Below are 17045 nucleotides of genomic sequence, written 5' to 3' on the forward strand. Positions count from 1 at the left end.
TAACACAGTATGTTGCGCTACCTCTCAATCAGTACATTTTAGGAACGTTGCATTAGATGCTTCAGGCTTTGTGAAGGAACTAATGGTTATAAATGGTTACATTTGTGGAATCTATCAACATTTTCGGAGGTCTAAAAACAAAAGTACAGAAGGCTGCAATGTGTTCGTACACAGTAAGATGATCCCAAGAGATCTCTAAGAGAGATCCATCGCTATTAAGAAATGGTCTCTTCTGTTGATTTAATTCATAGAAAGTCAAATGGAGATTTACGTGGCTTGCGAAAATGTGGGTCTCCAAAGACTGTAAATCTGGTATTGGATAATGCTGTAAGGTAACAGCAGAACCTCAACAGTCCCTTTCTCCCAAACCAACTGTTGTCAATAGCATTCTCTTAACATGAGAAAAAAGTTTTAAATCTCAGTACGCACTTTGGGATCCATTTCCCAGCATTGATGCAGGAGTTCCGCGAAACTGGCTGGACAGCCCTTCGGAATGGTCAATCTCTGAAATAAAAATAGAACAAATATTACACAAAGGTGAACCTTTAAAAAAGCAGCACGAAGAATAGAACCAACAAAGTAGGGAACTTCTCAAATTCCTTTCAGGATGCGAGGCCAACATGTTGGCAGTCACTAATTTCTTTATTCATTAATAGGATGAGAGTGTTGATGGCTAAGGCAACATTTATTGCCCATCCCTAACTGCCCAGAGGGTAGATTAAGAACCAACCACATTGCTGTGGGTCTAGAGTCACATATAGGCCAGACAAGGTAAGGATGGCAGTTTCCTACCCTAAATGACATAGTGAATCAAATGGGTTTTTCCCCAACAATCGACAATGGATTCATGGTCGTCATCAGATTCTTAATTCTAGATATTTATTGAATTCAAATTCCGCTATCTGCCATGGCAGGATTCAAGCCAAGATCCCCTGAACATTATCTGGGTCTCCAGATTAACAGTCCACCGTTAATACCACTAGGCCATCACCTCCCCATGTCCCTAATTGCCCACAAAAGGTTAATGTTGAACTACAGCAGTCAGGTGTAGGAAGAAGTTCCAGAATTGTGACCCAAAAACAATGAAAAATCAGCAATATAGCTCCAAGTCAGGGCAGTGTATAGTTTGGCAGAAACTTTCAAGTGCCCTTGTCCTTTCAGATAGTATCAGTCACAGGTTTGTAAAGTGCTATCAAAGGAGGCTTGATGAAATGTTGTCATGGTGTGTGATGCACTGACAGCAACGTTATTGAATGTCAAGAGAGGATGTGTAGATTCTTTCACGACAGATAATCACTACCTTGAACACGTGTAAACAATGTTACTTTCCACTTATTGGCCAACGCATGAAGGTTGCTCATATTTTGTTGTGTCCCAGCATGGTTCCTTCAGTACTTTCAGTATCTCAAATGTTACTGAAGCAGGGAAAATCTCCACTTCTGACATCATGATGAGGGAAGGTCAAGCAGCTGAAGGTGGTCGGGAATAGGACATTAATAACCTGAGGAACTTTTGCAGTGATGTCCTGGAACAAAGGTGCCTGGCAGCCAACAACCACAAGCATCATCATTTGGTCTAGTATGACTTTAACCAGTGAAGAGCCCTCACCAATTCTGGTCAACTCTAGTTTCTCTAGGCCTCTGCGATACCAAATTCAGTCAAATGCTATCAGTGATAATGGGAACTGCAGACGCTGGAGAATCCAAGATAACAAAGTGTGGAGCTGGATGAACACAGCAGGCCAAGCAGCATCTCAGGAGCACAAAAGCTGACGTTTCGGGCCTAGGCCCTTCATCAGGGAAGGGGATGGGGAGAGGGAACTGGAATAAATAGGGAGAGAGGGGGAGGCAGACGAAGATGGAGAGAAAAGAAGATAGGTGGAGAGGAAGAGATTACAAGAGAGTTGCAGCGGGAGAGAGATTCCCTGAGGTTGGTCCTGAGGGAGGAGAGTAACTTCTCCAGGTTAGGCATCCCTGGAAGAGGCTTCGCAGTGGGGTTAAAATTGTATCAGTGATAATGAGAACTGCAGACGCTGGAGAATCCAAAATAACAAAAACTCCCACTGCAACTCTCTTGTAATCTCTTTCTCTCCATCTACCTTCTTTTCTCTCCATCTTCGGCCCGCCTCCCCCTCTCTCCCTATTTATTCCAGAACCCTCTCCCCAACCCCTCTCTGATGAAGGGTCAGGGCCCGAAATGTCAGCTTTTGTGCTCCTGAGATGCTGCTTGGCCTGCTGTGTTCATCCAGCCCCACACTTTGTTATCTCAGTCAAATTCTGCCTTGATATCAAAGGCAATCAGTCTCATCTCACATGTAGAATTCTGTTCTTTGTCTACACTTGGAATAAGATTGTAATGAGGTTTAGCTTTAACAGTAGCTTTTAGAGTGTGCTGGTGAACTGTTTAACTGCATGAAACATTGTTGATAAGTCTGCTCATGTTCTCACTAAAATGTGCACATGTGCAATGGGCAATAAGAAGATTGTGAGCAGGCCAAATATCCCCATTCTACCCAAGGGATATTAAATCAACCTCCACACGTCAGTTAAATCAGCACAGACCTGGAGGAAAGTTATGTAACTACCATATATGGCTTATTAGCCCACTGCATGTTATATTTACTGACTAAGACTCTTGCTGAGTTGTTAAGCTAGGTCTTTTAAAAGCAAATGCTCCAGTCTTGGGAAAGTCAAGAAAATAAAGTTATGTTCTCATGAGCAGCATTTGTACAAGGAGACAAAACAAAGAACTGCGAATGCTGAAGTTTAGAAACAATGCTGCCATACCTGCTGAGTTTCTCCAGCAATGTGTGTTTTGATTTCAAGAAGTAATATTGACTCTCCACCATCCCACTGACTCAATGTACAGATTTTGCAATGGATATTTTCTGGATTCAATATCACCGAGTACTCAAGTAAGTAAACCTTTGTCCTAGGTTTTCCAGTAGTCTTAGTAACAATGTCAATCTTACTAATAAAACTTGTAGCTGATTACTACCATGCAATAAACTGTAACCTGTTTAAGACAATAGCCTTTTGTCTCATTCATCTCCCCACTGTTTTCCTCTCTGTCTTTAGACTGAATAGATCCTACAGACCCAGTCAGAAAATAGAATGGTGGCAGTAATCTGACCAACTACAAGTCAGCAGCGTTCCCTCCGATTTTCTTTCTGGGTGAATGGGCCTCCAAACACTATGCATGGATAACATCAACGTCCGGAGTCTGAAGTCAATGTGCCAATGTCAAACACTACATGCAGAACCTTGAAGTGGCTGCATTTGCCCACTTCCTTAGGAGGAATGCTGGTTGACATCATGTATTCATGACCACAACAGCAATCAGGAGCAAATTTAATTAGCAGATAAATGATATGATCAGGAGTTGCAACATGCAAATCTATTCCATTTAGTAGCCACTGAAATGTTCTGTGCACTTTCTTTTCACTGCTGAAAGTACTGTATGCTGAAAAAGAGCAGTGTACATGTTGTTTCAGCATTAAATTAAGTACCTATGATTTCTAGTTAATCAAAAACAGAGATGCAACTTAACTCAATCCCTGGGCACAAGATAACTTGAGGTTATTTCCGCACACATAGCGGATTGTGTGTTTATACTAAAGGCTACCTAAAGTCACCCAAGCTATGTGAAAGGGAGAGGAAGACACAGTGAAGGTGGGGATGAGGGGAGAGGAGTTTGAAAGATGTACATCAAGAACTTTTTCAACTAACACAATCAATGTTCAAGTGGGTGACGATTAATTGCAATACTGTATCAAGAACATGTTCCAATTGCCAAAAACGACAAAAACCCATTCCAACTTGTGACACAGAACTTACATTTTTCATTGCATTACTTAGCAATTTGGGAGTAGTATCAAAATTTGAAAATAATCTGCCCATTTTGACTTCATTGTAAAATTTCAAGAATATAGTATGCATCAATATAACACAGGGCAAGGAATCAATCAATGGGAAAAAGAAATTAACCCAAAACAAATGAACATCAGAAATTTTAAAATTCTGAAAACATACAAGTCAACAATCAGTTCAACATAGGTTAATATCTTCAATAGCAATAGTTCCTTATAACTATTGAAAGGGCCTTAACCCAGCAAAAATTTATATTCTTATGCAAGGTGATCAGTTTTACTTTGCATCCTCAGGTAAATAGCATTAGGGAGGTTCCACTGTACGTTTACGTTTTGCTAATGTATCTTCTACAGTCCCGTTCATAGATTAAAGGAGTGCATGTTAAGGCAATATATAGGCTGTGGGTATTGGGGAACCTGTAAATGACATGGGCCAAGGAACAAAATATGGTGAAGCTAGATACATTGCTGAGGAGCCTAACACTGCAAGCGTATATGTAGCTGAGTTCTAAAAGTGAATATTCAAATTGAGATAGCAATTTAGAAATTCTGCCAATTTTAATGATCTGTTTATTCATCATAAATAAATAAATAAATAATGAAATGTTACTCATAATAAAGACACACATATATAGCATTTTTCACAATATCCGGCCACCGCAAATTACTTTATAACCAATAAAATACATCTGAAGTGAAGTCACTATTCCACTGTTTCTGTTTAGTAGAAGTTGAGATACAGGAGGCTCTCAGAGAAAATACAAATGAGTGGCTACAGCAGCTCAGCAGGAAGGGGAGAAAAGCAGAGGATGGAGTTTTGAAGAGAACAAGCAGATTGACTTGTACTCTGCAAGATTAACAGTTGCCAGGCATTAGCATACGAGAAAAGCAGAATGGGAGGTGGTGCACGACTTACGTGAAAAATAGTATCCTAAAAAGTAGTTACCACTTCAGTTTACATTCATATGACATAATTTGCAAAATATACTGCATTCAATTGATAACAATTTATTTTGCTGTGTTCATAACCTAATTTATTATTGCTCTATAGTATGTTAATTCTAAGAACTTCTAAAAGATAATAGCCCTACTTTTCATTTTCTGCATGTAGTCATGTTCACACACAAGTCCATTTATGGTCACAGTACTTGCTGCAATTATTGGTGCCTGTGTTTATGGAGCTCGTGTGTTTGAATTGAAGGGAGCAATTCTCTTCCTATCAGTTTCTGAGTCACATGGTCTTGAAGCCACCATTCCGCTGTTTCTGTTTAGTAGAAGCTGAGATACAGGAGGATCTTAGGGCTTGATACGGAAAAAATAAAAATAAGTGGCTACTGCAGCTCAGCAGGAAGTGAAGAAAAATAGAGGCTGAAATTCTGAAGATAACAAGCGAGACTAGCTATACTATTGAAAATTCAGATGACAATCAAAATTAATTCTCACACTAATATGACTGAATGACTGAAAATTGACTGAATGACTGAAAATTGACTTGATGTTTGTTTGAGCCATTAAAATTCCAATGCTGTTTTAACTGTTAGAGCAAGACTGACTATAACATCCTCCCAACCAATAGCCCTGCCGCTATTATGTCCATTCAAAAGGAACAGGAGTAGGCCATTCACCCCCTCGAGTCTGCTCCAGTATTCAACGAGACCCTCGGCTGATTCGGGCAGCACGGTGGCTGAGTGTTTAGCACTGTTGCCTCACAGGGCTGGGACCCCGGTTTGATTCCACCCACTGAGAAGCATCTGCATGAAGTTTGTACATTCTCCTTGTGTCTACTTGGGTTTCTGCTGGGCGCTCCAGTTTAGATAAGGTGGATCGGTCAAGCTAAATTGCCCATAGAGTCCAGGGATGTGCAGGCTAGGAGAATTAGCCATGGGAAATGCAGGCTTACAGGGGTAAGGGATGGTCTGGGTGGGATGCTTTTCAGTGGGTCAGTATGGACTGAATAGCCTGCTTCAACACTTTGGGGATTCTATGATTCCAGGAACTGTAATCTCAATACTGCTTCTGCCTCCATTCATTTAAATTTACAGCATAGAGCAGTTTACTGAATCATCTAAGGTAAATAAACAAACCTGTTCATTCAATTTTTCCATTTCAAATATCAATCTAGCACTACAAGCTAATTATTTGTAAATAATTCAGCAGAACAGTTTGTATAAGGCAGAGGTTTTGAAATGAGTGTCTTGCTTTGTGTTGATATAAACAAGTGAGTTGTATAAACAAGCAAAACAATACATTAACTCACATAATTGCTTTACATTGCACCAAAGTGATACCTGAACCTCAGAACAGCCATGTTGGAGTTAAAACATTAACTCTTTTCTTCACTCCACAGACACTGCCAGAATTGCTGAGTTTCTCCAGCATTCTGTGTTTGTGTCACGTACACACCTGTTCAGATTGGCATATATCTTACATTTTTCAAACGGTTGACATATACAGGATTACATTTCATAGAAATAGGAGCAGGTGCAGTTTGTTTGCCCTCAAATCCTGCTCCACTATTCAGCGAGATTGTCAAATAACAAAATTCTGCCCGTAACTTAATTTCTCTGCCTGTTCACCCATAAATACGGACAGATTTTTGATCCACAAGGGAGTTCAACTTTATCTTGTAAATATTCTCCAGCTTCCACTGCTCCCAGGGCTGAAAATTCCTGTGATTAACGTGCCTCTGACAGAAGAAATTCCTAATCCCGGTCTTTAATGGAGACCACTTATTTTTAAATGGTTCCCTTTGGTTCTAGATTTCTCAATGAGGAGGAGCATGTTCTCTGCAGCGACCAGGCCAAGCTTTGTCAAAACCTAAAATGTTCTTATGTGATCATTTTCATCCTTCCAGACTCCAGTGGATACAGGGACAAACTGCTTAAACTTTCCTCAATGGCAAACCTCTTCACTGGAATCAACTTAGTGAACTTTCTTCAATTCTTTCAAAGCAAGTTTATCCCTCATTAGATTAGGAGATCAAAATACACACTATTCTTGGTTGGATCTCAGCAATACCATTTGCAGTTACAGCAAGACTTTCCTATCTTCACAGTCAATCCCTCTACCAGTAACTAACTTTCCTAATGACTTGCTGTACCTGCTGCTAACCTATAAGACACCCAGATCCCCCTTTGCTGTAGTATTCTGCAATTCCTTGATTTAAGTAACTTTCTGCACTTCTATTCTTCCTTCCAAAGTACACATCTTCCTGTTTCAGTGTCAGGGAGTATGTCTATGTGTGAGGGTGAGGAGTGAGGGGTGGGGGGTGGGGGGGTGAGGGAGCGGAGAGAATACGGTGATGCTTATCCCGACCGGGCAGGGAAGGTTACCCCATTTGCCAAATTTTACACACTTGTTTATTCAAGCAATACTTCTTTGCAGAATTAGGGACTCCTCCTCACACTTGATTTTTCTTCCTATCTTTTTATTATCAAATTTGGCAGCAATATGCTTTGTTAAATCATTAATACAAACAGTAAGTAGTTGAGGCCTCATCTCTGATCACAGGGGGACTCTTAACTAGTTATGTTTACTGACCTTAAAACGACTCATTTATCCCAATTCTTTGCTCCCTTTTGGTTGGCCAATCATGTACCCTTGATAAGGTATTATTCCAACACTATGAGGTCTTATCTTGCACAGAAACATTTTATGTGAAATCTTAATGAATGCCTTTTCAGAATTCAATAAATTGCATCTCCTGGTTTTCCTTTATCCACAAAACTTGCGATATCGTCAAAAGAATTCTAATTCGTCAAACATGACTTTGCTTTCATAAACCCATGTTGACTCTGACTGTATTAGGTTTTTCTAATGTCTACTACTTGCTTAATTGATTCCAGTATTCTCCCAATGATGGATGTCAGATTTATTTTTCTAGTTTCCTGCTTTCTATCTCTCTCCTCACTTGAAGCATAATGTTCAGTTTTCCGAACTGCTGTAATCTTCCCAAAACATAAAAATGAAATCATTTTCTTGAAGCTGGTAACAAGTATTACGCTCGCTCATTCACTGCAATGGACTCTCCATTTCTGGTGGTCAAGGACTTAAGTAGTACCAAGTTGGCTCTTCTGAAATTGGTCTTAAGGGTACAGCCACGTGCAGGAATATGACCTGACGTACATCAGCAGCTGACACCAACCACATTTTATTCGCTGAAGGATTTCATGGGGTCACACACTCAGAGTTGTCTATCAACCGTCCCTAATGCTTGGAAGGACAAGTTCATCAAGATCCATTTGGGAAACTAGGGGTCTCTGTAGTGTGTTAAGGTCCTCTCATCTTACCAGAGTTCAGATGCAGTTGTCCAGGATGCAGTGTGTTTAGAGATCATTACTGCCTGATCCCTAATAGAGTTGGAATGCTGTTTAACCAAAGCTACGGGATTTGGGATGAGACTTTAGGATTATAATCCTCTTCCCAAATATGCCAAAGGCCCTTCTCTAGGTCACTGCTAAAGAAGAATTCCTATGCCACCCACTGAAATGCAATTATTTTCAATGGACAGAATACCTGGACAGCTATAATAGTGCACACCATCCAAATCACCACATGCTGGCATACTGGGAGAGCTGATCTCATGCAAACTTCAGTCTGGATCACATGGGAGGTAGCCTATTGTGACTTCACTTTGTCTGAAAGGTTGAATTTTGGTCAGTTTTCCAATAGTCAACATAGAGGAGGCCTTCATTGAATTCCTATACATCAAATGTATCTATTCATATGTGGAATCATTTCTTTACCTCTGACACAGTACAGCATTTCAGTTACAGGAAGAATAAGCTTAATATACAAATTCCTGACGCAGCTTCATGAAACTCAGAAGGTTTGTGATCAAGTCCTTAAATGTTCCCACACTGGTGGCTTCTAATTGCAAATGGAGTTCACTGTTTGTTTGAAGACAGAGATTGGATAAGCGTTATGCAAGTTCCTATAGCATATTTTATTAAGCATACAAGGCATCATGCACCCTTTCTCAGTACCAGCACTGGCAAAGTGACACTTTGTATGTGCTTTTGTGCAGTTTCTGACTTAAACTGTGTATGAGATGTTTCATTAGCTTATTACTGTGAAAATAACCAGATCCCATTTACGAGAGGAGTTTTCAGCAACGACTGCTAAGTTTTTAATTCTCCTTTTGCCACCAAAGGTATTTTTGGCAACAGGATTTTAATTTCACTTTGTTCTCCTTCCCAGAAACACCCATCTCTTTCTGTCCCCTCAGCAAGATAAAGATGGCAGCCTGATCACAACATTACACTATAGTACCCACAATTGGTTTCAGCTTTAAAAGAGTTGCGATTGGTTCGTTATCAGGCAGAAGCATTGTTAACGCAGTAATATCTAAAGGCTAGTAGGTAATTAATTAGGACATGACTGTTGGCTGTTTTCCAGCATATGACTTGGGATCGTGTGGTATTACCTCAAAAAATAGTGCATCTTGGATATATCTTTTATCGGCTATACTGTAGGCTAATGTCCACTTTTTAAGTTGTAGCATCCGCCAACAACTTCAAGTTCAGTTCATTACATTGCTTTTACATTGTCTTGGCTTCTTTGGACTTGCTGAAAGACTTATCCATTGTGGGCAGAAGACAGTTTGGGTTCACGCTCATTATGCCTCCATACAATCGACAGGATTGGAAGTATAGGGGCAGGGTAGCATCTGTAGGAATGATACTGCTATTCAATTTTATATTAAAATTGGAAATTTTACATGACCAGCTTCCAGATTAAAAGGAAGGTGTTTATGATTAGTATAACCAATTTTCTCCTCTTGGCTAAACGGGAAGCAATTAGCCTTTCTCCAATTTCTCATTGGTATTGATTTGAGCAGCTGATGGGTTAAGTGCTGGCAAGAGTGCTTTCTGCCCAAAGCAGACTCCTCTTTTTGGATGTCTGTTAGTGTCTGAGGTGGAAGGAATGCAGGTTTTGTTTACGTTTTGTTATAAATAATTCTGTAAAATTTTATTTTAGCTCTCTTTGGTGAGAGAAGTGGCCTGGCTATCAAATGTAGCTTGAAGTTTCTTTTGAGCAAACAGCTGGCTGATTTTGAGGGAGGAGGTGTTAGATAATCATTAGCAACTTTTGCCAGATACACATCAAATCATTTTAAGTTGATAAAATAAACCTAGAGCAGGTATTTTCCCCAAGGTACTAATTACGTCCTCTGGGTATTTTCTACGTCTCCCAATATTTTCACATTAATTCTACATACCTCATATTACTGATCGATTGAATTATTACTTTTTTCCCCCCCCCGTGATTAGTGCTTACTTTCTAGGAGTTAGTGCAAAACATTGTCTATGTTTTATAAATACTATCCAGAGAGAAGAATCACCTGTTTTCTCAAGGTTATTAGAATTGGACAAAAAAATATGCTATTAATTATGTTTTGAACAAAAAAGTGGCATACTAGGCCATTTCAGAGAGAGAAACAAAAACTATAAATCGCTGAGTCTGGAATCACAGATGGGCTAAAAGATTAATGCTGAAGGTTCTTAAAAAAACCATAACTCTAATTTCTTTCCATAGATACTGCCAGATCTGCTGAAATTTTCCAGCAGTTTCTGTTTTTGGCTATTTTACTAGTGCATGAACACACCCACTGTATCCCATAAAAGCAATAGTGTAAAAACTCTCACCCACCAGATTAGATACCAAGTTTCTCAAGCCAATAGGGTCTATGGGATGGAGTGAGAAACAGCCGCGGGGGGATTTGGCACATGTTAAATTAGAGTTTAGGCATGGATTGCGAGGTACAATAGGTAACGTAGATGCTGGCAACCCTTGACAGGACAGTGGCAAATGAGAAAGGGATTGGAAATCTGCAGAGTAATATTGCTTGGATAAAGGAGTGTTGAGGTTTGCTATATTTGTGAGGAAGGCGGAGGTAAATTGGGAATTGGCAGCCTAGTTAGAATTACAGAAAGGTCCAATGGAACTTAGTTACTCTTGGTTACTAATTAGTGCTTAGCAACATTGACAATTAGTGATGCATCAGGATTTGAAAGTTGGAAGGCTTGAAACTGACAGTCTTCCTGGGTAGAAGTCCTTCGTACAGTAACTTAATGGAGGGTCTGCTTTGTAAAACTTACTACTCTATGAAATCCTTGTGGAAGGTATTTATTTAGGTTGTTAGAAAACTATAGTGAAAAGTTTTGGGTCAAACCTTGAATTACAGGTATTAAAACTGGGCATCCAGGATATAGAAGGTCCTGATGGAGATCTCACATGTTGACTTGTTAGCACAGTATTTCAATTGCTGTACACTATCATTGAAATAATTACACTTTTTCTTTGGCTAGGTAGGGCCTTCGGGAAGTAAGGAGTATAACTCCTGGAAGTTTGTTAATATCTTAATACTGGCAGATGGCTTGGCTGAACATAAGAGTTCTGCTATTCCAAGTGGTGACAGGAGGATTTGTCCCTATGAACTAAAAAAAACACCGCTCTGGAGTTGTTTTATGAAATAAAATATTGTTGTTAATCTTCAAATTTTAATCCTACCTCTGACAGACATGCATCAAATAATCAAAATGTTTTACTACCGTATTTAAAGGAAAGATTTAATTCCATTTTTAAAGAATGTAGAAGTTATCCAAACTCAAAACCAAGATAATGCTTCTCCTAGTACATGATCTGGCACATTTTTACAGTTTCAAATAGTGGCAGAAATACAAGTTATAGTTAGATATTCCTGCAGAATTACCTCAATTTCCAAGTGTAAATGAGACTCAAGTTGACAAATCACTATGGGATAGAGGGTAAGTTTTATAACAGGTAACAGTAATAGGGGGAAAAAAGAAAAAAAAAGTACTAAAGCTGTAAACATGTAAAAGGAAAACAAAACATGGTAGAGTTGAGAATGTAAAGGCCTGACCAATCATCTACATACATTTTATACAGTTTCAATTTAAGCACTATTCTCAAAATTCATGCATGAATGGGTTAAAACTGGATACATTTTAGCTGTTGAGAAAATAACATCTCATGACAGAGAAACATTGTACAGAAACAAAAACAGATCATTTTTAAACAAATGCAGTATTATTTCTGGGATAAACTGCAAAATTTACCAGCAAATCCATCTAAAAAAATACCAAAAAATGACATATCCAAATCAGATATAATCATTTGGCTCATGATTAGCAATCAATTAATCCTCTGAATCCCAAAAAGGCCTTTTTGTCTCTCAGAACATGCACACATCTCGCTAAGCACTTTTTCTTTAGCACCAAACTAATAATTTTGAAAGCAGATCCAGCATCTTAAAGACACAATGCTCTACATAAAAGTCTTTTTCACATTTTTCAATAAAGTTAGAAAATTCTGGTAATATTCAGCAGTTTTACAGCATCTGTGAAGGAAATAAGCTAGTGGAAATGTTGATGGTGGGGTAGTCAGTGATGGTATTGGCATTGAATATCAAGGGGAGAGAATTAGACTCTTCGTTGTAGATGGTATGGATATTGCGTAGGTGCTGCTTTAAATGGGCGTGGAACTATTAATCTGAGGAATTGCAAATGGAGCTGAACATGGTGTAATATTTTTGACTTTACATTGGAGAGAAGGTCATTGATGAATCAAATTGCAGAATCGAATGGCCTTCACAAACTCTTGCAAAGATGCCCTGCAGCGGAGATGATTGGCCTCCAGTAAGATTATCATTTTTCTTGTGCCAGGCCAGACTGGAGACATCATCACCAATCTCCCGTAGTTTCAGTTTTAATCGTATGTCCTAATGTCAAACATTGGCAAAAGATGCCTTAATGTCAGGGGTAATTGTTCTCTGTAACCTCGACTTTCAGTTTGGGTGTTGATGCCTGATTGAGTCCAAGTTCAGACCCAAATGTGCATCTTGCTGAAATTCTTTACCAAGTGTGTGTCACTTAACAACACCATTGATGACTCTTTCCATTACCCTGTTGATGATTTTAAAATAGTCTGATGGAACAATAATTGTCTGGAATATATCTGTTCTCCTGTTTGCCCTGTGACTGTACCAAACAGCTTGACTATGAATGTAGTGACTTCTGGAGCAAAGTGCTTTCATGCCACAACCTACAACATTGCACAGCCAACCCACTCAGTCAAATCATGATGTGTTGGAAACTGATTAGCCAGAGTAGCATTTCTGATGGTGGAGTGTCTCAGGGGGAAATCCAAAAGAATAATCTGTTTGTCATTCGTGGTTGCTAACGTTTGAAAATACCTTGTGCTCATACACTGGGCCTTTCCATCTTGTTAGAGCATATATTCTTAGAAGGTGCTAGTCTTGTTACTTGCTTAATGAGTTTTGAGAAGATTTGTAGCTCAGGTTGAGGTTCTGGATGTGAGTTTGCTCGCTGAGCTGGAAGGTTAGTTTTTCCAGATGTTTCGTCACCATTCTAGGTAACATCAGTGAGCCTCCGACGAAGCGCTGGTGTTATGTCCCACTTCCTGTTTATCTGGTTAGGTTTCCTTGGGTTGGCGATGTCATTTCCTGTTCTTTTTCTCAGGGGATGGTAGATTGGCTCCAAATCAATGTGTTTGTTGATGGAGTTCCGGTTGGAATGCCATGCTTCTAGGAATTCTCGTGCATGTCTCTGTTTGGCTTGTCCTAGGATGGATGTGTTGTCCCAATCAAAGTGGTGTCCTTCCTCATCTGTATTTAAGGATACGAGTGATAGTGGGTCATGTCGTTTTGTGGCTAGTTGATGTTCATATATTCTGGTGGCTAGCTTTCTGCCAGTTTGTCCAATGTAGTGTTTGTCACAGTTCTTGCAAGGTATTTTGTAGATGACGTTTGTTGTCTGTATAGGGTCTTTTAAGTTCATTAGCTGCTGTTTTAGTGTGTTGGTGGGTTTCTGGGCTACCCTGATGCCAAGAGGTCTGAGTAGTCTAGCAGTCATTTCGGAAATGTCTTTGATGTAGGGGAGAGTGGTTCTGGTTTCTGAGCCTGTTTTGTCTGTTTGTTTGGGTTTATTGCTGAGGAATCGGCGGACTGTGTTCATAGGGTACCCATTCTTTTTGAATACGCTGTATAGGTGATTTTTTTCTCTGCTCTGCGTAGTTCCTCTGTGCTGCAGTGTGTGGTGGCTCGTTGGAATAATGTTCTAATGCAGCTTCGTTTGTGGGTGTTGGGATGGTTGCAACTGGATTGTAAAGTTTAATCTATCCCACTTAGACAATACAGTACCGCACATTACTCTGGAAAGGTGCCCTCTTTTTAAAGAGGGGATTTGATCTTCACAGGGATCATTCCATAGACATCCTTAGATGCTGCTGTGCATAGATATATCTGGTACAACAAGACGGTTAATTCTTAACAAGAGGTTAAGTTGATTATTCTCTCAATTGTTCTCATTCTGCTTGCTACAAATACATTTTAGCAAATATGTCTTTCTTGACACAGCAAACATTATCTCTGATGGAACTACTGAGCCACTCTTGATGATATAGATGGGGAAGGCACTCACCCAGAGTACATATGGTGTCCTATTAACCACCTCATACCTCTGTCAGTAGTGTTCAATATATTAAAAAAGTTATTTGTGGGGTGAGAGAGAACAGCATGGGAGATGCAGGGCGATCTGTTGTGGTTACGAAGCCCAGGTTAATACTCTGTGCACATTACTTGAAATCTCACTAGACCAGCTGTTGGAATTTAAATTCAAAGTAATTAATTTTTACAAATCTGAAATTGAAAAGGTAGTCTTAGTGACCATTAAGCAAACACTGATTGTTAGAAAAATCTGGGTGTTTCATGGAGACCCTTAGGGAAGGAAATCTGCTTGTGCTTACTGAGTCTGGCCTACTTGTGACTTCAGATCTACAGTATTGTGATCAACTCTGAACTGTCCTTTGAAATGACTGAGCTAGCCACTCAGTTCAAGGACAATTAGATGGGCAACAAATTCTGGCCTTGCCATCGATACCCATATCCAATGAAAGAATTTTTTAAAAAAAATTTAATCTGCAGGTTGTTTCCCTGCTTTTACTTTATCTGAAGTTAAGAGATTTCAAGGGATTAAGCATCAATATCAAGCACTCCTAAAACCATTCCTCCTGCCAACTGACTGCATAGCACAGGTGCCACCATCTCAGATGGATCTGTCCTGTAGGTGGGGAAGAGTTAGTGATGGACAATCTAGGAATTTGGCCAATGGGTATGGTTTGATGAGTAGGACTATTATTATAGCCACAAATCATGACCAGCAGTCATATTGAACTTTTAACTGCTTTTTAGGAGGAGGACACACAACCAAAAATTAAACATTGTATATCTAAATTCTGAGCAATGTGATTCAGGCAGTGTACAGAAGACCTGCGTAGATTATCCTCAGTCTCAAGGGAGGCCCTGGAATGTCACACCCAATGGACGTCAAGGAAGTTATATGAAAGTGGTCTTCGACAGTAATACTGCATGTAAACTAAACTGGAATATCCTGTGCATTATTGCAGGTGAAACATAATTGGAGCAAAAAAGAGCAATCTGCACGAGAGGCACATTTGCATCTTCCCTTTCAAGAATATGAACATACAGTCGCCGAAACAGACTTTCAACCCTGGTCTGTGTTTGTGTTAATGGGTGAAAGTGTGTGTGTTGTAAAAAGGTCACAGTTGAGAAAATCCCCTATGCTGCAGGTAAAAAAGGAAGTACCCTTCTCTTTGCTGGATGCCAGAAAGCAAAAGGAAATTGCTGAAAGGAAAAATAAAGGAGAAAAAAAAGGAGAAAGGCTTTTCAGCTGACCTGCGAAGCCAAGCATTCAAAACCAACTGCTCACCTAGCAACAGCATGACCAGTATCACCCAACATCCCATTACCTACCCTTCACAAAACTCAGGGACAGGACTGCATACCTTTTTTAAAAAAGAACACTTGTTTTGGAATGACTTCTCATTTCTAATCCGTCTAACATTATTGTTTCTTCTTGCATTTAGTAATGAGTAAATTTACTCTTCCATTAGCTTAAGAAAGCCTGGTTAGATAGGCTTATTTTCAATCATGAATTTATTTGGTCTGGGGGAGGGAGTCATTTAATTAGTGTTAGTTTAAAAAGTAAAGGTGACCAAACAAGGTGAACATGAACATGGAACTCGGCAAGTTCATTCCTCCTTACCCAGGATCTGGATGATTTATGTTACACTGTCTGGAACCATAATAAAAGAGTGAACCTCACTGCAGAATGGTTCCGACAAAATTATTGCTTGAACATCTATGGAATCAGCCTCCAGTTATTAATGACGAAAACTTTGTAGGATCATCTAGGCTGAATGTTAACTGACAGTTAACGGCCAAGTTTTATGTAAATTTAAACTAAGAACTGGTTGACATTGATTGGTCAACAAATTATCCTGAGGAATGAAACAGAATGGCTGTCACTATTCTGTCCAGTTGAAGCCAGTATCAACACCGTCCCAGTACAGGAATTCATATTCTACATTAATTATGTGAGAAAGAGGCAGGACGGATTCATGGCTTGCTGAAGTGTGACAGAAGGCCATGACTGAGTGAGCATTTATGCAAGATGAAATTGAGCAGTTTGGGAGCCAGATTATACAAGTTTATTCCATAACTATACACCAAGTGCATGAGCTTCTTTCATTTTTTGATTTGACCCGTTGATGCCATTTATATTCCCTCAATTAAATACATGATAAATGGTATCCATTTGAAACATTCCTGCGCCACAAATTCACTTAAACAGAAGTTGTTCGGCAATGCAATTAACAATGCTACTAAACACAATAAATCTTTCTGATCATGTACTCTCTGAAAACAAAGTACTTGTTCCTGCACATGGTTTCAATTTAAATATTCGTAACTAGGGCCCAAGCCATTTGCTCACCATATGAGGTTCATGCTGAAGCAGTGTGTAATGTTACCCTACAAGATATTGGCTACCTGAAGCAGGTCATTTCTTGCTGTTCATTATGTAAATTATGACCACTACTTTCACAGAAAGTCATACAGCATAGAAACTGGCAGTTTGGCCCATCAAGTCTATGCCAACCAACAAATACCAAACTGTACTAAATCCCATTTACCCTTCCTTGTCCATACCTTAACATACCCTGGCATTTTAAGTATTGCCCAGATGCTTCTTAAATGTTGAGAGAGTACGTCCCTCCACCCACCCCTCTCTTAGGCAGTGCATTCCACATTTGCACCACTGTCTGGGAGAGAAAA

At 39.5% G+C, this 17045-nt stretch overlaps 1 protein-coding gene across 9 annotated transcripts in view; it reads right to left on the reverse strand.

Annotated features, from left to right (window-relative positions):
- Positions 1-17045, reverse strand: part of LOC125454110 (mitogen-activated protein kinase kinase kinase 20-like) — a 125138-nt gene that overhangs the window by 73927 nt on the left and 34166 nt on the right. For all 9 annotated transcript variants that reach the window (XM_048534477.2, XM_048534482.2, XM_059647217.1 and 6 more), the window contains one exon: positions 430-504. In XM_048534477.2, coding sequence (XP_048390434.2) covers positions 430-504 — 75 coding nt within the window. The remainder of the gene's footprint in view (positions 1-429; positions 505-17045) is intronic.

This window comes from Stegostoma tigrinum, chromosome 7 (genome assembly GCF_030684315.1).
Source record: "Stegostoma tigrinum isolate sSteTig4 chromosome 7, sSteTig4.hap1, whole genome shotgun sequence".
In the NCBI taxonomy this organism is placed as follows: Eukaryota; Metazoa; Chordata; class Chondrichthyes; order Orectolobiformes; family Stegostomatidae; genus Stegostoma; species Stegostoma tigrinum.